The sequence below is a fragment of the Palaemon carinicauda genome, chromosome 1 (genome assembly GCF_036898095.1).
Source record: "Palaemon carinicauda isolate YSFRI2023 chromosome 1, ASM3689809v2, whole genome shotgun sequence".
In the NCBI taxonomy this organism is placed as follows: domain Eukaryota; kingdom Metazoa; phylum Arthropoda; class Malacostraca; order Decapoda; family Palaemonidae; genus Palaemon; species Palaemon carinicauda.
The window spans coordinates 157,283,115-157,307,282 of record NC_090725.1 but is presented as its reverse complement, the minus strand read 5'-3'; the positions used below and the strand labels follow the sequence as shown (position 1 = coordinate 157,307,282).

The following is a 24,168-nucleotide window of genomic DNA, read 5'->3' as shown; positions in this document are numbered from 1 at the left end:
CAGGATCACGAGCAAGACACTCACGATCACGAACAAGACACTCCTCTTCACAAAACAGACCTTCCTCAAGTGCCAAACGCTCTCTTTCCCGAATGAGATGCTTTCCCTTGCGAGGACGTAGATCTTCCTCAAGAGATTGACGATCCACATGGACGACACACTCCATTGCGAGTTCAAGGACCATGTTCTTATTCTCGGAGCTTGTCCTCTAGCTCTCGACACTCACGCTCACGATCGACGCGACGCTCTCTTACTGCGCCTTCTCCTAGACTACATGACCTACGCTCGGACAACAATCTCCCGACTGACAATCTCCTAGTAGACCTTCTCCTTATTGTCTACCCCCTGCTTTCTTTGCAGCATGGGGTCTCCTTGCAAAGAGTTTGCCTGGGCAATGCTCTCCTACACATCACCCGCCGATGGGACGCTCACCAACGCGACACGCTTCACTCCTTCAGAGGCTTTCTTTACATCCTCCAGCGAGCAATCATAGCCCTACAGAGCAACAGAGGCCCCCAAGTCTCCTTCCTTCTCACTCGCCATCAATCACTCTTGTAACGCCTCCATCTGCTCATGATTCACGCCCTTTCACTCGTGAATTGGCCGATTTCACACAACTGCTTCTTCTAGCAGTAGACTTATTCCCTTCCCAAAAGGGTTTAAAGAACCTTCGAATAAGTTTGCGGGTGTCTCGATGTCACCCGATCGTCCTTAAAAGACCATGCAGGGAAGATCTATTATGCCTCCACGATTACCTCCTCAATCTTACCAAGCTCCGAAACATTGTCCTGCTCAGAGGTGTTCCCCTTGACCAGGTCTCCCGAAGGACACCCCAGACCTGACATCTGTAGATGAACTTTTGTCTTGGTATGATACCTTAATGTGTCCCCTGCAGAAGTCCTTAACCCCTTCTCTCCTTTGATGTCAATACACATCAAAACATGCCTGGCAGTACAAACGGTGACAGGGATAACTCATTTTCATTACTATTATCCTTATAATTATTATTAGCATTATCATTAATATACTTTTTATAAGCTACGAAAGAGTAAAGCACATGGCTGTATATCACACAAGTTCACACTTGGAGAAATTTTGCCAAAGGATCTCCTCTCCCTAATATTAGCCCCTTCCCCTCCTGTCTTCAGCCAACCAACAAAGTTTTTGGGATCCCTGCCTCTATTTTCTGAATATGTATGAGCTATTTTAGTCTTCTTATGTTACCATGAAATAATCACACCACTCTCTCTAGCCAATAGTGACATTCCCTACCTTAGGTATTACTCAACCCCCGTGACACTCCCAATTGGGAGACAGTCATCCTACCACCAATGAAAATACTTGCGATTCTAGTCCTTATTCATGATTACATAAGGTCTATTTCAGTGTATTCGCATCCAACCTCATCACCAACCACAAAATACCTCGCGATTCCAGTCCTTATTCAAGATAATGCAAGGTCTATTTTATTGTTTTTCTATGTTGTCAAAGTGTTCATATCACAGAGAAAGTGTCCCTGACCTCGACTATAAGTCCCACCCACAAGACGAAAACTTACCATTACCAGTAAAGGAAATAGTTGAAAGAAGACAAGATTTATCTTTCTTATTTTATTCAATTTTTTTTTCGACCATCATTTCTGCAATATAATATCATCATGATTTAAATATTTCATATTAGTAATGTTCGTTGTCTTCATCGGTAGAAGTTAGCCTGTTGTGATTATTTCCATTCTACGCAGAATTCGTCATGTTCTTACATGCGCAGTCTATAGCATTTCCAAACCCGTGAAATACCCAAAACAGGAATGATCCAGTTCCTAGTCACAGTCACACGCATGGTGGAATCACAAACGAACGAACAAACCTACGTCCAATTAACTCACTCTCACTCTCTCTCTCTCATATATATATATATATATATATATATATATATATATATATATATATATATATATATATATATATATATATATATATATACATATACTGTATATATATATATTTATAAATATATATATATATATATATATATATATATATATATATATATATATATATATATATATATATATATACAGTGAACCCTCGCTACTTCGCGGTTCGACAATCGCGGATTCACCACTTCGCGGGGTTTTCCCATAACCCATATATATATACATATCGCGGATTTTCCGGAAAATTCGAAAATACCGCGAAATCTGAAGACAACCAAATACGATATTGTGTTACCTGTAATTCCATTAATACTGTAATTAGTAATATCTGTTCTTACTGATTGTTCATTGCATTACATATGATATATAATTCAGCACAGAAAGAAATAAAACACGAAAAGAGAATGTGATCATACGATAATTCAGTACTGTATACAGTACGTAGTAAAATTAAATCGAACATGAAACGCAAATCAGATGCAGTCATACCATATTAGAATGGTGTACTGTACTGTAATGGATGTGCTTCTTTTCCATGAATCTTTTGTATGTATACGTACGTAGTACTGCATCCAATAATATTCTTTGTTGCAAAAATCACATTTCGAATAAGCGTACGAGAGAGAGAGAGAGAGAGAGAGAGAGAGAGAGAGAGAGAGAGAGAGAGAGGCGTAAAATAGCGTACGTAAAGCTGTATTATTATTATTGTTATTATTATTATTATTGTTGTTGTTGTTAATAAAATTATTATTGTTATTATTATTATCATTATTATTATTATTATTACTGTACAGTATTATTATCATTATTTATTATTATTACGGTATTTACTTAATCTACGTACGTTCGGTATGCGCGGGGCATCTTCTATGAGTAGGTAACCTACGCATCATAGTACTGTAAGACGGGTTGTGATTGGTTCAAGCGCTGATAGATGACGAATCAGAACTCAAGTTTTGTTATCTAGCCTGTGATTGGTGTTTTGCCCGCATCTCCTACCCGCAGCATCTAAGTTCTCGCGGGGCTGGATCGTCCACTCTCTGTTACCGCGTATCGCTGAGTAGACGTTCTTAAGTGTGTGAATTTGTGCTGTGTGCGACTTTTTTAAGTTGAACTTTTTGTTACAGTACTGTAAATCCTACTGTAATGGCTCCCAAGCGTTCTGCTTCTCTTAAAGCTGGTAGTGAGCCTAAACGCCACCGAAGGATGATGACGATAGCTGAGAAGGTTACGCTTCTCGACATGTTAAAAGATGGTAGAAGTTACGCGGCCGCCGGCCGCCATTTTGGCATCAACGAATCTACTGTTCGCTATATCAAGAAGGACGAGGCGAACATTAGAAAGACGGCTGCAATCACCTTTAGCAGATCAGCGAAGCGAGTCGTTACAACGCGTAATAAAACGATCGTACGCATGGAAGGTGCTTTAGCTGTGTGGATTGCCGACTGCCGGAAGAAGAACATAGCGTTGGATACGAACACCATCCAAACAAAGGCTTTGAGCTTATATGAGAATTTTGCTGCAAAGGAACCTAAAGACGACGACGGCAACCATGCTGAAGATGATGATGATGCAGATGATCCTCAACCAGGGACATCCACTGATTCCCAGCCTCAGAAACGTTTTTCCGCCAGCAGAGGATGGTTCGCGAAGTTTCAGAAACGCTTCGCCCTGAAAAGCGTTTCCCTGCATGGGGAGTCTGCTTCCGCTGACACTGCCGCTGCTGAAACTTACGTGAACCAGACGTTCAAGAATATTATCGCCGAAGGTGGATACAAGCCGGAACAAGTCTTTAATATGGATGAGACTGGCTTGTTTTGGAAGAGAATGCCGTCGCGAACTTTCCTGTTCAAAGAGGAAGCCAAAGCCTCTGGCTTTAAAGCATTCAAGGATCGCGTTACCCTCGTGATGTGTGGCAATGCTGCTGGATTTTTGTTAAAGCCGGGGCTTATTTATAAGTCGAAAAATCCTCGCGCTTTGAAAAATAAAAATAAGAATCTCCTTCCCGTGTACTGGATGCATAATCAAAAAGCATGGATTACGAAGATGCTGACCTCCAACTGGTTCCATCAGTGTTTTATCCCGCAAGTCAGCAAATATCTCTTAGAGAAGGGCTTGCCATTCAAGATCCTTCTCCTTATGGATAACGCTGGTGGACACGCAACTGACCTGTCGCATGAGGGCATTCAGGTTGAGTTCCTGCCACCCAACACCACGTCATTAATTCAACCGATGGACCAGGGGGTTATCAGGGCGTTCAAGGCCCTCTACACGAAGAACACCTTGGCGGACCTCGTTGCGTGTGTGGATGCTGCCCAAGATGACGAGGATGAAGGCGTACTGGCGGCAGTACACCATAGCCACGTGCTTGCAGAATATTCAGAAGGCACTTCAAGAGATGAAACCTGCAACCGTGAATGCGAGCTGGAAGAAGTTGTGGCCCGATATTGTTTACGACGACAAGGGATTTACTCCGTCGGAAATCCAACACTCTGCAATATGCAAATCTGTGCAGTTGGCTGCCATAATTGGAGGTGACGGGTTTGGCGACATGACGACTGAAGACGTCGACGAGTTGTTGGACTGCCATTCCCAGCCCCTAACTGACGCAGACCTCGAAGACCTGACGAAATCGGCAAGTGAAGAAGAGAGTGATACCCAGGAAGAGACCCAAGAAAATGTCGAAGAAACGGGCTTAACATTAGAACGGCTTGCCAAGGCCTGCAACCATGCGAAGGAGTTGAAAGAAATGTTGCAAGAGTGGGACGAGGATATGGTTCGCTCGATGCAATTCTGCAACAAGATCGATGAAGACATGACTCCCTACAAAATGCTCTTGGATCGAAAAAAGAAGCAGCGGCAACAACTTCCGATCACAATGTTCTTCCAGCCTCGCAAAAAAGAGCCAGTTCCTCCTGCTAGTACGCCTTCGGAAGAAATTGAAGAAGTTTCCCAGGAAGAAGTTGAAGAGGTGTCCCAGGAAAAGACACCTCCGTCTGAAGAGACGTAAAATACTACCTGGCTGCACAGTAGAACACATCATCAGCTTCATCATCATCATTTCTACTGTGCAGCAAATTCATCGCCATCACCATTCAAGTTTTTCTTCAACTTCTTTCGTGGTGAGTACAGTAACAATCTTTATTTTTTACTTTAATATTCTTACTGTACATTCTAAAACTGTATTTGTGCCTGTTTTATAGTTTAGTACTGTACGTACTGTATGCATTAAGTTAAAGGGAAGGTTTTAAAAGTCTACATGTTGTAACCTATCATATTTTTTTTTTTGTTTAAAATTTACATTTACGTACGTAAAACAATCTCTCTCTCTCTCTCTCTCTCTCTCTCTCTCTCTCTCTCTCTCTCTCTCTCTCTCTCTCTCTCTCGTAAATTGTTTTCCTGCTTTGCTACATACAATACTGTATAAATTATATTTGTAAGGTAACATATTTTGTAAATGCTTTTACTGTAAATACTGTATGTACTGTATCATTATTTATCACTATCATCATGCGTGTTAAATGCCTTGTTTGTTCTGAGCGTGGTTGTTTACTGAGCGTACACGCCGTCGTTTCAGGCGGCGTCATAAAGAAAAACATTTCATTTGGAAGTCCTAAGAAAAATACGTAAACTAAAACATTGGTAATAAAAAAATCAACATACAGTACTGTATAATCAATATAATCGATGCAAAAACTAACCTATACATATATGTGTACACTAAATGAGTTTGTTTCTTCATTATGATCAGAGATGAACGTAAACAAAACATTGGTTGCCATTTTTTATCGTGCTTTTTAGGTGTTTAGGAAACGCATGATATAAAATCGCCTTTAATATTTGTGCCTGTTTTAGTTTAGGGTGCTGTAGTACATGCATTAAGTGTTCTGTACATTAAAGGGTGGTTTGTTAACAGTACTACGTACAAGGGAAGGTTTTAAAAGTCCGAATATACATGTTAAATAAATAGGTAAATATGATGTCACTACTTCGCGGATTTTCACCTATCGCGCCCGCGTCTGGAACCTATCTACCGCGATAAACGAGGGTTCACTGTATATATATATATATATATATATATATATATATATATATATATATATATATCTTTTTTTCAATAGTTTTTGTTGATTAGTATTTGTTTATCGTGTTTATACCTTTTAGAATATACATTATAGAATACTTCTTGTGTCAAAGAAACAAATGGATATTTTCATTATATTTCTGTTTAACGTAAATTCCATTATTAATATTGAGTAGTTTTCTACCTTTTGACGTCTATTTATCGTGGAATTATCATACGGAATAATAAATTGCAGTGCTTTATTATTATAAAATTATAGAATATTTCTTGTGTCAAAGAATATAAATGGATATTTTCATTACATTTCTGTACAACGTAAAGTCCATTATCACTAACGAGTAGTTTTATATCTTTTGACGGCTATTTATTGTGGAATTATAACAATACATAATCACTTCAATGAATAGGTTTTTTTTTTTTTTTTTTTTTTTTTTTTTTTTTTTTACACAAAATCACAGTGCGTTACCATTATTTTGAGGTTATTACATGAAACATTTTTTTTTTTTTTTTTTTTTACAAAATTATCCTGAAATCACTAACAGATTAAATGGAAAAAAACATTTCAATTGTTTAGAGTGAAATACATTGGAGCATAAAGCAAACTTTGGAAAAAAATATTCTGTAATCAGCAGTAAAACAGATAAACATGAAAATGTAGCTTATTATAGGATAAATGAACGAGTATATCCGATGATGACAAATCTTGTATGGAGATCCAGTAGCCAATCCACGGCCTCGTAGCGAAGGGGTTAGCCGGCTTGGGCCTCCCAGCCCCTCCTAAGCCCTGACAGCATCGGATCCGGTCTACTACCCTTAGGACCCCGCTAGAGAGGTCAGTATTCTTCTCTTCCACCTCTGCAAGCTCTTGTGATCCCAGGAGGAAGCCTGTTCCGGTTCGTCTTCCTGACAACCTTCCGGTTCACCTGTCTTCATCCAGACCTAGAGGTGAAGACAGTATGGAACATAGCTTGGACCATGACCTCGGTCAACTTCCTCTTACTCCTATTGCTCCGGCAATAGGTTGACCAACCAGACAAAAGAAAAGGATACCGCGTTGTACTCCACCTCATGCAGACTAGCTTCAACCATGGTTGAGTAGGGACATGGACTCGCCCTGGGAGATCTCCTTTCGACCCTTCAGCCTAGAACCCACAGACGTAGTTCCTATGGAACTTCGCCCCATCTCCAGACCATCAAGAAATGAGGAACCTCCCACCTCCGAGGCTCCCGACCCAACAGAACCGCAAGCTTCCCCCATAGCTTCCATCCTGGTGGAGCACTTTCCCCTTGTAGGGAACCTAAGGATTTAAGACGTTTCCACAAGGTTGAATCCAAGGGAGACCCTAAGAACTGAGATAGATCGGGATCCCTCGAGACGGGACCTTCCCAAGAAGCCACCCCTGTTGATGTCTTTGACCTACTCCAGGCTCTTATGGGTGAGAGCATGGAGGTATATGAGTTTCTGGACTCTGATGATGACTATCTCCCTTGAGCAGCGAGTCCTAAGCTCCTCTCTGAAGACGAGCGTAAAGAGTCACAACATGCTTTCTAGCAAGACCTTGCTTGCATGCGCACTATTAAAAAACTGTCAGATCCTGGTTCCAATCCCCAGGATGGCAAGGTCCTGGACTACTTGTTTGGCTCCCAGAAACCTCCTAAAACCAGTGCAGTTTTGCCATGGTCGAAGGGACTGACAGTGGCCAGAAAGAAAGCTATCTCACAGATAGCAGGTGCTTCGAGTTCTTTACGGGTGGGCTTTTCGTCCATGGTTCTCGCCATTCCTTTCGTTTTACAAAGGAAGTATCATGATATCACTAAGGAGCCCCTCCAAGGCCTGCCCCTTGACTCCTCAGTAGAGTCTCTTACTAGGGGTCTTTCCATACAGAGACTTTCCACCTTATGGTAGTAGGTTGGCAAGGGCACCAGCCACCCGTTTAGATACTACTGCTAGAGAGTTATTGGGTCCATTAACTGGCCGGACAGTACTATATTGGATTCCTATCTCTGGTTACGGCTCATTTTGTCTTTGCCTACACATACACTGAATAGTCTGGCGTATTCTTTCCACATTCTCCTCAGTCCTCACACACCTGAAAACACTGGAAATACCAAACATTCTTCTTTGCACAAGGGGTTAACTACTGCAATGTCATTATTTAGTGGCTACTTTCCTTTTGGTAAGGGTAGAAGAAATTCTTTAGCTATGGTAAGCAGCTCTTCTAGAAGGATACTCCAAAAGCAAACCATTGTTCTCTAGTGTTGGGTAGTGTCATAGCCTCTATACCATGGCCTTCCACTGTCTTGGATTAGAGTTCTCTTGCTTGAGGGTACACTTGGGCATGCTGTTCTATCTTGTTTCTCTTCCTCTTTATTGTTTTGAAGTTTTTATAGTTTATGTATGAGATATCTAATTCAATGTTGCTACTGTTCTTAAAATATTTTATTTTGATTATTCATTACTTCTCTTGTAGCTTATCTATTTCCTTATTTCATTTCCTCACTGGGCTATTTTTCCCTGTTGGAGCCCTTGGGCTTATAGCATCTTGATTTTCCAACTAAGGTTGTAGCTTAGCTTTAATAATAATAATAATAATAATAATAATAATAATAATAATAATAATAATAATAACAACAACAACGGCTTTCAGCATCTGATCTCCTCAACATCGAGAAGAGCGTGAAATATGTTATGCAAGCTGCTTCGTGGCCTGACCTATGGCTGAGGTTGCTGGACCACATTGTCAGATCTGAGGATTTATCCAAGGAATCTACAACGCGGTCCTTGGAATCTTCTCTTGTCAGGTACTCGAACTCTGGAATTCCTCTCCCACCAAGTAGTCAACCTGTGGACAAATGCAATTCTCAAGAGGTGGTATACCGTGATTGTGAGATTCAATAGGTAGCTGCCGAAAGCTGAAGTTACACGCATACGGAACTTGACACTTGAGGAAACTCATCTTTTCAACCCAGAAGAAGTAGAGAGGGCAGCTGATAGGTGGAGAAAATCCTCCAAGGATTCTCTTCTCCATAGGGCTATGACTTTTAGGCCTTATGCTAGGGCTCCTCATACTTCCACGAATTAGACCAATCCTGCAAATCCCTCCACATCCAGGTCATCAGGACCTTCCAATAAGGTGTCATGACGACACTTTACAGCTAAAGACCAGAAGTGTCCCAAACCCTTCAGAAAAAAGGAGAAGTGGAAAGGGTTGGCGGCCGAGGTGGTTGCTCCAGCTAGGGAGTGCATTCCTCTCACCCATCCACCGGTGGGGGGATGCCTGCAACGCCTCTGGCAGAGGTGGCAGCTACATGGAGCAGCTCCATGGAGCAGATCCCTTGACAATCGCAGTGATCGGCGTAGGGTATCGTATCCCGTTCATACAATCTCTCCCTCCACTGACTAGGGATCCAATTCCATTGAGCTCCTATACGAAGGAATCCGTAAGAAGCTGGCCCTCCGGGCCGAAGTCCAGACCATGTTGCAGAAGGGTTCTTTCCAAGAGGTCCTTGATGGGTCTTCAGGCTTCTACTGTTGACCCTTTCTTATGAAATAGGTGTCAAGAGGCTGGAGACCAGTCATCGATCTCTCGTCCCTGAACAAGTTTGTTCCACAAACTCCATTTAGGAGGGAGATGGCAGACAGTTATCCAGGCAATAAGGCCAAAGGACTTCATGTGCACACAAGCTCTTTAAGACACATATTTCCAGATCCCAATCCATCCATCTTTAAGGATGTACTGTATCTCAGATTCATACACGAGAACATGTGGATGTCATGAGATTCAGGTAATAAAAGTTTGTGGCAGGCATAACAACTTTTATTTGTGTTCGATCTACCGGAATCCAGACATGGATGATTCTATCTTCGATTGTCATCTTACCATTATGGCTAAGATACAAGAAGATGATAGAAAGGCTTCTTTTGTCTTTGTTGGTGATTTTAATGCTCACCATAGGGAGTGGTTAAGTTCTATCTCTCCTACCGATCACCATGGCTTAATAGCTTTAGACTTTGCCTCTGAATCAGGCTGTGAGCAAATCATAAATGAAGCTACTCACAAGTCTGGTAATTGCTTGGACCTCGTATACACTGACTCCCCTGGTGTTATAACTAAAAAGGTTGGTTCTCCAGTCGGGACATCTGATCATGCCTTGATTTCATTAGTAGTGAAGACTGAGCAGCCTGTCCCTGATATATCATACGCTTGTAAAATTTATATGAAATCCCAAGCAGACTGGAATGGGATTTTGCATGATCTTTTGTGCTTGAATTGGTCACACTTATATAGTAGTGTAGATCCTGTTGTCCCTTTGAATGAGAATCTAGTCAACATAATTGATAGGCGTATCCCTTCTCGTGTGCTAAGGTACCGAGTGAAGGACAAACCGTGGTTCAATGATGATTGTAGACGTGCTTATTTGGAGAAGCAGGAGGCCTATCATCTTTGGAAGGGTAACAGATCAAATTTGACCTGGAACAACTATACTCAGCTTCAAGCTTTTGCTCAGAGTTTATGCCTCAACTGAAAAGGAGTACAATTTAACCATAAAAGAAACACCTTCTGGTACAACTCAGGAACATAAATGGCGGTCTACCCTTAAATCTGCACTCTTTGGTGTAGATGCAACAGTTCCTCCTTTACTTAAACCAGATTTCTCAGTCACTCACTGTCCAAAGGAAAAGGCAACCCTTTTGGCTGATGTTTTTGACAGTAAACAGAGTAATGAAAAACTTGATCTTCCTCATTCCTGTTTTCCTGAGGCTAAACTAACTAGTTTAGCTTTTCGATCTCGTGAGATTAAAGCTCTGTTGATGGACCTTGATGCTTATGGAGGTGTAGACCCAAATGGTATTTTTCTTTTGTTTTTTATAAAGACAGCAGATTTCTTAGCTCCAAAGTTATCTGTTATTTTGCACAAGTTAGCAAGAAGAGGAGCTTTTAGCACTTGTTGAAGAATTGGTAATGTTACTCCTCTATGTAAATGTGTTTGTGGTAGCTCAAGTCCCACTGATTACCGCCCAATTTCCATAACTCCCATATCATCTAAAGGTTTTGAACGTCTTCTGGCAAAACGTCTTAATAGGTTTGCTGAAGGTAATCATCTACTCCCTAGTTTGCAATTTGGTTTTCGTAAAGGCCTTGGAGTATGTGATGCCCTACTTACAATCTCCAATGCTGTACAGAAATCCCTTGATTGTGGTCAGGAAGTTCGTATGATTGGCCTTGATTTTAGTGCTGCCTTTGACCGTGTTAATCATGAGGCCCTTGTTTTCAAACTTGAACAGTTGGGAGTGGGTGGGTCGTTTCTTAGCATTATTATTGATTTTTTAAGTAATAGATCTCAAAGAGTTGTTGATGGGCACCATAGTGAGTATAGGAATGTGATATCCAGTGTTCCACAGGGTAGTGTTCTTGGCCCAATACTTTTCATACTATATACACATGACATGTGGTTTGGCCTAGAAAACAAGCTTGTTGCATATGCAGATGATGCTACTCTCTTTGCATCAATACCATCCCCTGAATGTAGATCTGGGGTTGGTGAATCCCTAAATAGAGATTTAGCTAAAATTAGTGCATGGTGCAAATTATAGGGTATGAAGTTGAATCCTAACAAAACTCAAAGTATGATTGTAAGTAGGTCAAGGACCGTGGCTCCTCAACATCCGGTTCTCAGTATTGATAATGTTTCTTTAAATTTGTATGACTTTTAAAATTTTAGGTGTGATTCTCGACAGCAAATTTACTTTTGAGAAACACATTAGGTCTGTGTCTTCTTCAATTACACAACAAATTGGCTTATTGAGAAAGTCATACAAGATTTTCGGTGATCAATCTATTCTGAAGAAGTGTTTTAATTCTTTCATTCTACCTTGTTTTGAGTATTGTTCTCCTGTCTAGGTGTTCAGCTGCCGATTCTCATCTTAATTTGTTGGACAGAAACTTACGGTCTATTCAATTTCTTATTCCTGATCTATATATTAATCTTTGGCACCGTCGTTCAATTAGTTCATTATGCATGTTGCATAAGATTTTTCATTACTCTGACCATCCTTTATATTCAGATCTTCCAGGACAATTCCATCCTGTTCGTAATACTAGGCAGGCAGTTAATTCTAATAGCCAGGCCTTTTCCATCATGAGGCTCAATACTACACAGTATTCTAGAAGTTTTATTCCAGCTGTTACCAAGTTATAGAATCATCTTCCTAATCGGGTAGTTTAATCAGTAGAACTTCAAAAGTTTAAAGTTGGAGCAAATGTTTTTATGTTGACCAAGGTGACATGAGTCTTTCCATAGTTTATATGACATATCTGTTTTTGACGTTGTTAATAGTTTATATAGGACATTTTGACGCTGTTACTGTTTTTTATAATGATATATTGTTAATTTATTCTCATCATTTATTTATTTCCTTTTTTCCTTTCCTCACTGGGCTATTTTTCCCTGTTGGAGCCCTTGGACTTATAGCATCCTGCTTTTCCAACTAGGGTTGTAGCTTGGCTAGTAATAATAATAATAATAATAATAACAGACATTACCAGTTCAAGGTCCTGTGCTTCAGCCTCTCAACAGTACCTCAGGTCTGGACGACAGTGTTCGCCCTAGTGTCATCTTAGGCTCACAAGAATGACATTTGTCTCTTAAGATGCCTCGACAATTGGCGGATTCTAGCAGCCTCGGTGATGACCCTTCTTTAACACCTAGATATGCTTCTCAAGTTTTGTCAGGATCTGGGGATCATGATAAATCTCAAGAAGTCATCACTGCTCCCCTCTCAGAGACTGGTTTACCTGGGTATGATTATAGACACCAACATCCAAAAAATCTTACATCAAACGACAGAGTACACAGGCTGAGGGAAGTGGCAAGTCCCTTCCTCAGACAGGAAGATCTTCCAGCCCAACAGTGGTTGTGCCTCCTAGGGCACCTAACATCCTTGATTTGTCCTGTTCCCAACGGCAGCCTCAGGTTACGATCTCTCCAATGCCGGCTGAAGTTCGTATGGAAGCAGCACACTGGCTCCCCGAACACTTTAGTCCCTATGGAACAGGATCAGTGACGGATCTTCAATGGTGTGAGGCAGAAGAGAACCTCCTCAAAGGACTACACCTTCTCGTCACTCCTCTGGACTTGATGCTCTACATACATACATCATATACATATACCAAGGCACTTCCCCCATTTTTGGGGGGTAGCCGACATCAACAAATGAAACAAAACAAAAAAGGGGACCTCTACTCTCTACGTTCCTCCAGCCTAACAAGGGACTCAACCGAGTTCAGCTGGTACTACTAGGGTGCCACAGCCCACCCTCCCACATTATCCACCACAGATGAAGCTTCATAATGCTGAATCCCCTACTGCTGCTACCTCCGCGGTCATCTAAGGCACCGGAGGAAGCAGCAGGGCCTACCGGAACTGCGTCACAATCGCTCGCCATTCATTCCTATTTCTAGCACGCTCTCTTGCCTCTCTCACATCTATTCTCCTATCACCCAGAGCTTTCTTCACTCCATCCATCCACCCAAACCTTGGCCTTCCTCTTGTACTTCTCCCATCAACTCTTGCATTCATCACCTTCTTTAGCTGACAGCCATTTTCCATTCTCTCAACATGGCCAAACCACCTCAACACATTCATATCCACTCTAGCTGCTAACTCATTTCTTACACCCGTTCTCACTCTCACCACTTCGTTCCTAACCCTATCTACTCGAGATACACCATCCATACTCCTTAGACACTTCATCTCAAACACATTCAATTTCTGTCTCTCCGTCACTTTCATTCCCCACAACTCCGATCCATACATCACAGTTGGTACAATCACTTTCTCATATAGAACTCTTTTTACATTCATGCCCAACCCTCTATTTTTACTACTCCCTTAACTGCCCCCAACACTTTGCAACCTTCATTCACTCTCTGACGTACATCTGCTTCCACTCCACCATTTGCTGCAACAACAGACCCCAAGTACTTAAACTGATCCACTTCCTCAAGTAACTCTCCATTCAACATGACATTCAACCTTGCACCACCTTCCCTTCTCGTACATCTCATAACCTTACTCTTACCCACATTAACTCTCAACTTCCTTCTCTCACACACTCTTCCAAATTCTGTCACTACATAGATGCATCAAAAGAAGGATGGGGGCTCCATTTGCTGTAACATACAGTCTCAGGCCTCTGGTCTGAGTCCGAAAGATACCAGCACATGAATCTCCTATAGATGAGAGCAGCCTTTCTAGCTCTCCAGCAGTTCCAACAGTTGCTGGCAGGTCACTCCATAGTACTGACGAGTGACAACACTACGGTAGTGGCTTACGTAAACAAACAAGGTGGTACTTCTTCACAGCCCCTATGCCATCTAGCAATAGAGATGCTAAGATGGACAGAAGAACATTCGATGTCCCTATCAGCTCGCTTCATTTCGGGCAAAAGGAATGTGCTCACAGACAACCTGAGCACAACTCTGACTCAGGCAGTAGGCTCCAAATAGTCTATGAATCCTCTGATAGCCAACAAATTACTGACTTTGTGGGGTTCCTCAACCGATACCTGTTCGCAATGTCCCTGAACTTCGGCCTCTATGGCCATATGCATTCCAAGTATGGTGGGACAACATCGACGTGTACGCCTTTCCCCCGTCCTGTCTGATGAGAAGGGTGCTCAATAAGACCAGAGCATCCAACAACCTACTGATGACGCTCGTAGCCCCACTGCGGCACCATGCAGAATGGTTCTCAGACTTTCTGCACCTCTTAGTAGATCTTCCAAGAAAACTCCCTCCACGACAAGATCTACTTAAACAACTACACGTGGACATCTTCCAGAAGGCAGTCCCATCTCCACGATTTCACGCCTGGAGACTATCCAGCATCTCCTCTCTCAGGGAGGCTTTTTGCAGCAAGGTGCAAGAAGGATGTCTGGATACTTACAGAGACCTTCAGCCTTTTGTTTAACAGGTGAAGTGGACTGTCTTCTGTGGTTGGTGTCATGGAAGGGGTATCTCTCCCATCGATGCCACTATTCCAATACTAGCAGAATTTCTTGTATACCTTTGGGAGGAAAAACTCCTCTCGGTCTCGGTGGTAAAAGGCTATCACTCAGTCTTAAGCTAGCCTTTAGACTGAAAGGAGCACAGTAGATCACTTGCCCCCAGTTGGAGATAGAGCTGCTCCTTGGAACGTGGTTCGCATCTTGCGGTCCTTAAAGGGCCCATCTTACGAACCATTACTCCATGCAACAGACTGTAACCTCACTTTGAAGACAGCGTTCCTACTCTCTCTAGCCTCTGCAAAGTTAGTGAACTTCATGGTCTCTCATACGACATCGCTCATTCAAGGGAATAGGGTGGAGATGACACTCAGCTTCATCCCTGAGTTTATTGAAAAGACTCAAAATCCAGGGGTACTGAACCCTAGATTTGGGCCCTTTGAGAAAAAGAGTCTCCGTTCTGTAACCAATGACCCAGATCAACTGCTACTCTGCCCAGTGAGGAGTTTGAGATATATTAAACGCACTGCAGCAACTCGTCCCCATCTGGCAGCCCTCTTTGTCCTTATGGGTAGAATTAAGTGGAAGGTCACCAAGAATACCATATCTTCCTGGATTTGTAAAGTAATAGACTCGGGACTGAATCCTTACCCTCCTCCAGCTCGACAACTAAGAGCTCCCGATATCAGAAGCATCAGTACGTCCCAGGCCTTCAAACGCAACTTTTCTTTGATGCAGTTACAGTATTACAAGCGGGTGTGTAGAAGTGTCAGACGACCTTCACCGCCTACTACCTGCAAGCCATGACTCTCAATATGTTTTTTATTGGTCCCGTGGTGGCTGCACAACAAGTGGTTTAAGAGTACCTCACTTTCCTTGTTGGATAAGTAGCAGATGGTTGATGGCATTGGTTACCCATGTTAAGTCTAGGATGAAGGAATAAGAATGACCGACTTTTCTTTTCTTCATCTTCCCCTCTCTTGGAGAACAGGGCTAAGGATCCCTCTGCAAGCTGGCCTCAACATATGCAGGTAAGAACCATTTCCCTTGTGTGGCCTAGTATACATTTTATGTGTACAAGTCCCCAATGCTTCCCGCGAGGTAAGCATTGGGGAAACGTCTAAGTATGAATAAAGTCTTCCTATTGTTAAAACTCGGAATATGCTTACCTAGACGTTCATATGCTATCTCTCACAACCACACAGGTTGCTCAGGCCACTATCAATACTCCATAAATGTATCACTTTAGCAAGGTGTCAAGGTTTTGCCCTAGCTACAGTCTAATACTATACAGAGAAAACCCAGTTCAATGATAAAGCCAGTGGTTAGACTTACCATCCTCCTAAGGATGAATCATTCCTATAAATAGCGTAAGGTTTGTTAGTGCAGGAAAAAATTACAAATTTGGAAATAACTTGTATTTTTCCTAAAAAATTCAAACCTGTATCTATTAATACAAATTGACCCGCCAACATCTGTCCGCTGATAAGTCCTGCCTGCAATATAAAAGTGCAGTAGTTCACTGATGTGTAGCCTAAGTAGATATAGGTGAATGGATAACCCCCAGCCAACCCCTACTTACCCCACTATAGTAGTGGGGTAAGGTTGCCACTTCTCATTAAGTCTTAATGGCTAACCCTCCAGCTTTCCCGAAAGATAATCCCTATAAATAACTACATGTTTGTATTAGTTAGGAAAAATACAAATTATTTCCAAATTTTTCATTTCCCTACAATTTGATAATTATATATGGCATGGTCAGAATAAAAAAAAAAAAGGTTGACAGCTGTGACTGATTTACAACCTAAGGGAACAATGGGGGAAAATTAATTTCCTATTTAATCTGGTGTATCAAAGTAACTTATAAAAACTTGAGATAATTATAATTGAACAAAATTTATATCATCACGTGATGATAACAATAAAAAGTTACCAAATATCATAAATTCTATAAAAATTGTAAGTTCCTTATTTTCCTTCATCTAATAGAAAACTATTTAAGCAAACACTAAGTAAATAAAAAACTACAACTTCAAAATCTTTACATTTTTTATGAGAGAGAGAGAGAGAGAGAGAGAGAGAGAGAGAGAGAGAGAGAGAGAGAGAGAGAGAGAGAGAGAGAGAGAGAGTATTGCATATTAAATATTACTTGAAAATAATGTATGTAACAACTCCTTTTTAAAGTTATCATTAGAATTACTATACAAAGGGTTTATCACTGAATAGTTTACATGTTGGGCTGTTCTGCATTACCTTGGTTGGTTTGAAAACGTTGGGCTGCGAGAGTCTTTATCGGGAAACCACGAATAAGAGATTTTTTTATTTAATAGGTTATAAGGTTCTCTGTATCGCAAATGACCAAATATACGAAGATGGAACCAGGGAATATCGAGGGGCAGCTTTTTATGAAAATAAGGTGAGTATAGAAATAATAATAATAAAAAAAAGTTATCATTAAAATTGTTCATTACTATGAACCTCCCTTGATGTTCATATTGCTGACTCCCACACTCTGTTGGAGGTGGGATGCAATTGAAGGTAAGAGATAGGATCATTTTAAGAAGAAGTATTGTATAAATGTTAAGATTTACTAACTTGGTTTAGATATTATTTCTGAAACCCCATCTTGAAATATTGCTTGAAATACTGGACTCCAAATATCAAATACAACCTCGTATAATCATAGATAAGAGAGTTATAAATTAACCGAACTAGAAATTACTTAGACCATGTCCTCTGCTGCCATTATGGAGCCTATAGCCCTAAAGTCCTCGTAACCAACAGGGATTCTTCAAGATAATATTTTACAAATACTGAATTGGTATCCCAATGAGCTACAGCTAAAACTCTTTTTAAAGACAGATTCCTACCACCATTTAAGGAAAGTAGCAACACTTATATTATGTACTTTCACTTTCAAGACTTTTATAAAACTTCCTTGTGAGCTTCTGACCTATTTTTTAACTATGAATGACATTGCATTTTTCGTCTATGGGCAATTATGGGCCCTAATCCCACCAAACAAATTAGGGACACTACCTCCAATATCTATAGGCCTAGTTTTATTTTCAAATAAGGCTGCACAGTTCCTACTAGACAAAGAAACCTTTTTTTCTGCTGAAATGCCTTCATCCAGGTTTTGAGAAGGGATATGAAAATAAAAAAAAAAATGAGGCAAACTATTAGCTTTAAAAACCTTTTTGGCTCTGAAGGAAGGTAAAAGAGAGAAAATCCTTTTGCATTAGCCAAAGCCTATTTGGACCGACAATGCTTGTAATGCCTTTACAGTATACGTTTAACTGAAGCTTATGCCAACACTTTGACTGTGATATCTTTAAGAGAAAGAGAGATCTCCCAACAATTCAAACTTTGTACCTTTTAAATACTGTAAAACCAAATCCAAATTCCCGAAAACTGACTTTACTACCAAAGGCCTTTCAATAGTAGCCTAAATGAGATAAATGCATTCCTTATAATACCTAAAATGGACAGACCTAATCACAGATGACAGAGGACAAAACCAAGCATGAATCTATATTCCTTAATGACTGTAATAGAAAGTTTTTTATCATAAATGAGAAACTGAAAAAAATTAACATTATCATCCAAGCTAGTACTAGTTATTGAACCTATAATAGACCTATAATAGAGATTTAAAAACCCTTTGTTTCTGAATATACGATGGATAGTATCCATGTGGTTAGATAGGTTTGGAGGTATCATCAGCTTTGAGATTGGTTATTTAAGCAGACTGACTGTGTACAACAAGTTTCTCGGACTCTCTTCGGTAACATGGCCCATATGTCTGTGAACCATCCCCTCTGTGGCCAGAAAGGTGGGAAAGTGTAAAGATACAGATATGACCAGTCTTATAACATGATATCTACCTCAAAAGCTAAGGGATCAGGCACATGAGAACTAAAATCTTCAATCTTTTTGTTCAGTGGTGTTGTTGCAAACATGTCTACACTGGACATGAAAGAATGAGAAGTTGGAAGTGACGAGCTAGTTGCACAAGTCTTAGATAGTTTTAGTAGCACACTAAAAATGTGATCTTTGTCCTGGATAAGGGTGGACATTTGTCTTTGCCATGCCTAAGGGGCATGCAATGGATATCCATTTTTTTCCTTTTCATATATGTATCCTGTTCATGTTTAATTTATCTTGCATCGTTATAACATGATGTTTGGATTAATTAACGTTACTTTTTTGGGGGTGAGGATGGGGGACCTATGGCTAAAATCAAGAAAGGTTCCCTAAATTAAAAAGAATAAACTTCGATGTGCACACAACAGAACAATTATAAAAAAAACTAACTGCCTATTCAGGCAGCAAGCCTTCTAGCCAGAACAAGCGGAAAGCTGTTTAAGATTTGTTGCTGGGATTTCTCTTTTATATATTAATCAAGGTTTTAGTTATTAATGAGATATGTTATTTTATTCTTATCTTATCTTTAAGAGACACATCATACTGTTAACAACCTTTCACAAATTAACTGTTTGACTTTTGTTCGTTCTTTGAGAATTTTACTTAAATTTCAGCCATTTTCCATCATTTCTATGTGACAGACCGATCGATGTAATGTCTTGTAAGACAGTGTTTAATTTTGGTACTTAATATATAAAGTTGGAAATGAAGTAAAGAGGGATATTATAATACAGTACGGTAGTATTCTCGAATCGTCTAGGATGATAATGGGAAAAAAAAAAATACCTTCCGTGACAAGTTCTTCTAGCCAAAAACCCTGGAACCCATATGCTTTGTCTACAAAATGCTAGGGAATGGAACAATAGACGAGTATTACCTCCAAAAGATCCATAGTTGACTTTTCAGTGTCCTTAAAAAGAATTAAACAAGAGAAGATTTATCCTAAGTTTTTTTTATCTCAACAAACTCATAAATGCAATGCATTGAAAGGGAAGACCACAACTAAGCTCCAAAAATTACTACCCTGAAGGGTTTGGACCTCTGCTGTACTATTAATTTTAAAAACGCTCTCGAGCGTGTCCCTATTGCTCCTCAATTACATTCTTTCCTTAGGTTATGGCTAAGAAGGAGTTAGTATAGATTCGAAGTAATATCGGTATCTGGCTAAGAATGAGAAGCCCCTTCATCAATGGGACCCTCTATATTTTAGCTACATAGCCTTCTTGTGACTTCCGTCTGGGACCTATTCTGCAAAAGTTTTGACATTTGGACTTACCACTGTGCAAGAATACTTACAGAAAATCCAGAGTGAGAAATTATGCCTGTCTCCATCTCCTGCTCCTTAAGGGCTCTAACTTGTTTTAGCTTCAGAAGTTCTTGATATTCTTCACTATTTCTTAACTCTTCTGCTATATCTTCTTCATCCTTAAAAGATATAAAACCAGCTTTATTCCAAACCAAATATTCAGAAAATCTGACAATTTCATTAATACAATGCAAAACAATGTTTCTCTAGAATAGTTACTCTTGAGCATCATATGTATGCTTAAATAAATTTATGAAAACAATATTGAATACAAGGTCATGTATACCATAAGAAAATAAGCACTTGAATGAAATTACTAAAATATTTATGCTCTAAATTGATAAATATTTAGATGTAAAATAGTTGTATCATGACATTATAAATTAAGTGCATAAGTAGTCCCATATGTGAAGCTAATTAGACACAAGTGGAGCATCTATACCATACAAGAGCAGTTTCAAAGAAAAAATAGCATTGTTTACATAATCAATTCCTAACACATGGCACTTGTTTTGTGGGCATATATAATTCTTTTAGCTATCAGAGACCAAATGATGTCTATTAGTATTAAACTAAATTTTACTTGTTCCATGTGAAATTTAAGCCAAAATTCATGTTGTTTAAAAAATAGGTTTAAAACCAAAAGGCTCATAAAGGCAAACATATTAATCTACATACAAATGATGGAATGAAAAGGCATGACTTTCCTTAAAGGCAAAGTGGGAGTTAATGTGTCAATATATTTTTATTTTCCATTGTGAATTATTAATTTGCCTTCATTTCTGATGTTAGGGGTTATAAGTCATTCATTTAATTACATTTCAAACCTTTAAGAATGAGTGAAAATGTATATTCAAGAACATATGGAATGCATCGAGTGTAATTCCTTACGGGAAAAGTTGTTTTAGTTTACAATACTAGCATTTTAGTGTGCGAGCTCACTTTTAGAACAGATTAAACTCATATACCGAGATACACCTGTATTACTTTCATGAGGCATCAATGCTTAGCTCTGTTTGTTAATTTCAAGCTGCATTAGATTTAATATAAAGTAGTTTTGATATTTTCTCATTGTTTTTGAGAAATAGAAAAAAAAAGTATTTATCTGTAAACAGACATTTCTGGTGTTTATTACTAGGTCTGAGTAATGCATAGATATTGCTTCTTGTTTTGACTGTCAAAAACTTCAGTTTCAAAGGAAGATATGCAGGTTGCTTTGGAGTTTTGTGATGAGAAATAATCCTGCAAGTCGCTTATGCAGCATAGAGCCAGTCACAGATGTATGTATATATTAATACAAAACAGCATTTGAATACTGTGACGGGCCGAGAGAAAGGTTGTGACTCAAAGGCAGGAAGCAATCAACTGAGTAACTTTATTAAAGAACACTCTCCTTTCTATACAAAACCTCAAGGCAACAGGAATTTTCATGTTCGAGAAACAGACAATGTTAGAGAGGAAATACACAGACATGTTTATTCTGGTTCTTTTTAGTGCGAGGGAAGAGCGCAGATACAAGCATAATACAGTGGAACCTCTACATACGAATTTAATCCGTTCCAGAACCAACTTCGGATGTAGAAATTGATCGGATGTCGAAACGAATTTTCCCATAAGAATACATTGAAATAGGATTAATCCGTGGTTGAGCCCAAAAACCTATTATAACTTCTTAATAAACTACTACACATAACTTTCCCATGAGAATAATGAACACTAAATTAGATAATAGACATGTAAATAAGAAGAATAGACATGTAAATAAGAAGAATTAGCAAAAAATGATAAATAAGAAACGGGTTTTTAGCGTCACTTTACCTTAGAAACTCCAGCGCAGGTGTTGTTCGTCTTCGCTACGCAGAGAGGAGAGAGGAGACGGACGGACGGCGAGGAGGTAGAGAGGTTAACTACAATAAACGTAACACTACCGTAACTTATTCTAACTTACACTAAGTGAACTTTAACATAACTTAGCTTATTTTTTTTTTATTTTTATATTTTATATATTTTTTTACATTTTCTTTTTTTCTTTTTGATGATTACGTAATTTTAATCACTATCACTTACATTTAAAATTGTCTGAATTTCTTTTGCTTCACTCTTTTCCGTTTTCTGTGTTTCACTTTCTTCCTCTTCACTCTTTGCCGTTTTCTTCGGTTCACTTACATCCTCTTCATCGCGAGTTCGCTTCACAGTTTTTTTAAAGAAAGCATCGATAGATAATTGCTTCGTACGGCTTTTCAGAATGTTTCGAAAGTGCGTTAGGCAAACATCATCGAATTGAGAAACTACACGACAAACCTGCAATTTCTTTGGATGGTATTTGTCGATGAAGTCGACCACGTCTTGATATTTTCCTAACACCTCTTTTATTTGCGCTGAACCTAACACATGTTCTACCTCCTCGCTCTCTTCCTCGTCATCACTCATGTGCTCCGACATAGCATGGAGTTCCTTGAGCTCATCCGTCGTCAGTTCGTCGTGATGTTCAGCGACGAGTTCCGTAACGTCATCTGCGTCGACCTCCAGACCCATGGACTTGCCAAGGGAGACGATTTCCTCTACGGCTTCCGCTGCACCGACCACGGGATCAGGTTCGGGGTCAAAACCCTTGAAATCTCGGGGAGAAACTGCATCAGGCCACAGCTTCTTCCATGCAGAATTGAGGGTCCGTCGAGTTAATCCCACCCAAGCCTGATCTATGATCTTTAAGCAGTGCACGATATTGAAGTGGCCCCTCCAAAATTCACGCAAAGTTAAGTTGGTGCTTTGCGTGACATTAAAGCACTGCTTGAATAAGTGCTTGGTGTACAGCTTCTTAAAATTAGAGATGACTTGCTGGTCCATGGGCTGGAGGATAGAGGTGGTATTTGGTGGAAGATACAGCACCTTTATGAACTTGAATTCATCGAAGATATCATCTTCAAGTCCGGGGGGGGGGGGGGGGTGAGCGGGTGCATTGTCAAGGTATAGCAGGCACTTTAAAGGCAATTTCTGCTCATGAAGATACTTCTTCACAGAAGGACCGAAAACTTGGTTTACCCATTGCACAAAGAATTGCCTAGTGACCCAGGCCTTCGAGTTGGATCGCCAGAAAACATGAAGCTGATCCTTATCAACGTTGTGTGCTTTAAAGGCCCTAGGGTTCTCCGAATGGTAAACAAGCAAGGGCTTGACTTTAAAGTCCCCGCTAGCGTTGGCACATAGAGCAAGAGTCAACCGATCCTTCATTGGCTTATGCCCAGGCAATTTCTTCTCTTCAGCAGTGATGTAGGTTCGACTCGGCATCTTCTTCCAAAACAGCCCGGTTTCATCACAATTGAACGCCTGCTGCTCTACGTAGCCTTCTTCCTTTACGATATTTTCGAATTTCTTAACAAAGTCAGTTGCAGCCTTTGTGTCCGCACTAGCAGCCTCTCCGTGGCGAACAACTGAATGAATCCCGGACCGTTTCTTAAATTTCTCGAACCAGCCACGAGATGCCTTGAAATCATCTGAGGAAGGCTCGGTTGAACTCTCCCCAGCATCACCCACAGAGCTCTCCTCCTTCAAGTCCGTAAAGATGGCGTGCGCCTTCTCGCAGATAACGGTTTCGGTGATGGTGTCGCCAACGATCTCTCTATCCTTAATCCACACTAGTAGAAGTCGTTCCATCTCTTCTATGATAGGGGTACGGCGTTTGGAAATTATAGTGATCCCCTTAGAAGGTTTCACTACTTTAATAGCTTCCTTCTGTTTAAGGATTGTCGAGATCGTCGACATATTACGGCCATACTGTTTAGCAAGTTCACTCACGCGGATGCCACGCTCATGTTTTTCAATAATTTCCTGCTTAATTTCTATAGAAAGCATTTCCTTCTTCCTTTTCTCACCACTACCACTACCACTGGCAAAACTAAGCCTTTTTG

At 40.2% G+C, this 24,168-nt stretch overlaps 1 protein-coding gene across 6 annotated transcripts in view; it reads right to left on the bottom strand.

Annotated features, from left to right (window-relative positions):
• Atac1 (Ada2a-containing complex component 1) overlaps window positions 1-24,168 on the bottom strand; it is a 479,870-nt gene that overhangs the window by 35,928 nt on the left and 419,774 nt on the right. For all 6 annotated transcript variants that reach the window (XM_068376235.1, XM_068376218.1, XM_068376239.1 and 3 more), the window contains one exon: window positions 20,251-20,379. In XM_068376235.1, coding sequence (XP_068232336.1) covers window positions 20,251-20,379 — 129 coding nt within the window. The remainder of the gene's footprint in view (window positions 1-20,250; window positions 20,380-24,168) is intronic.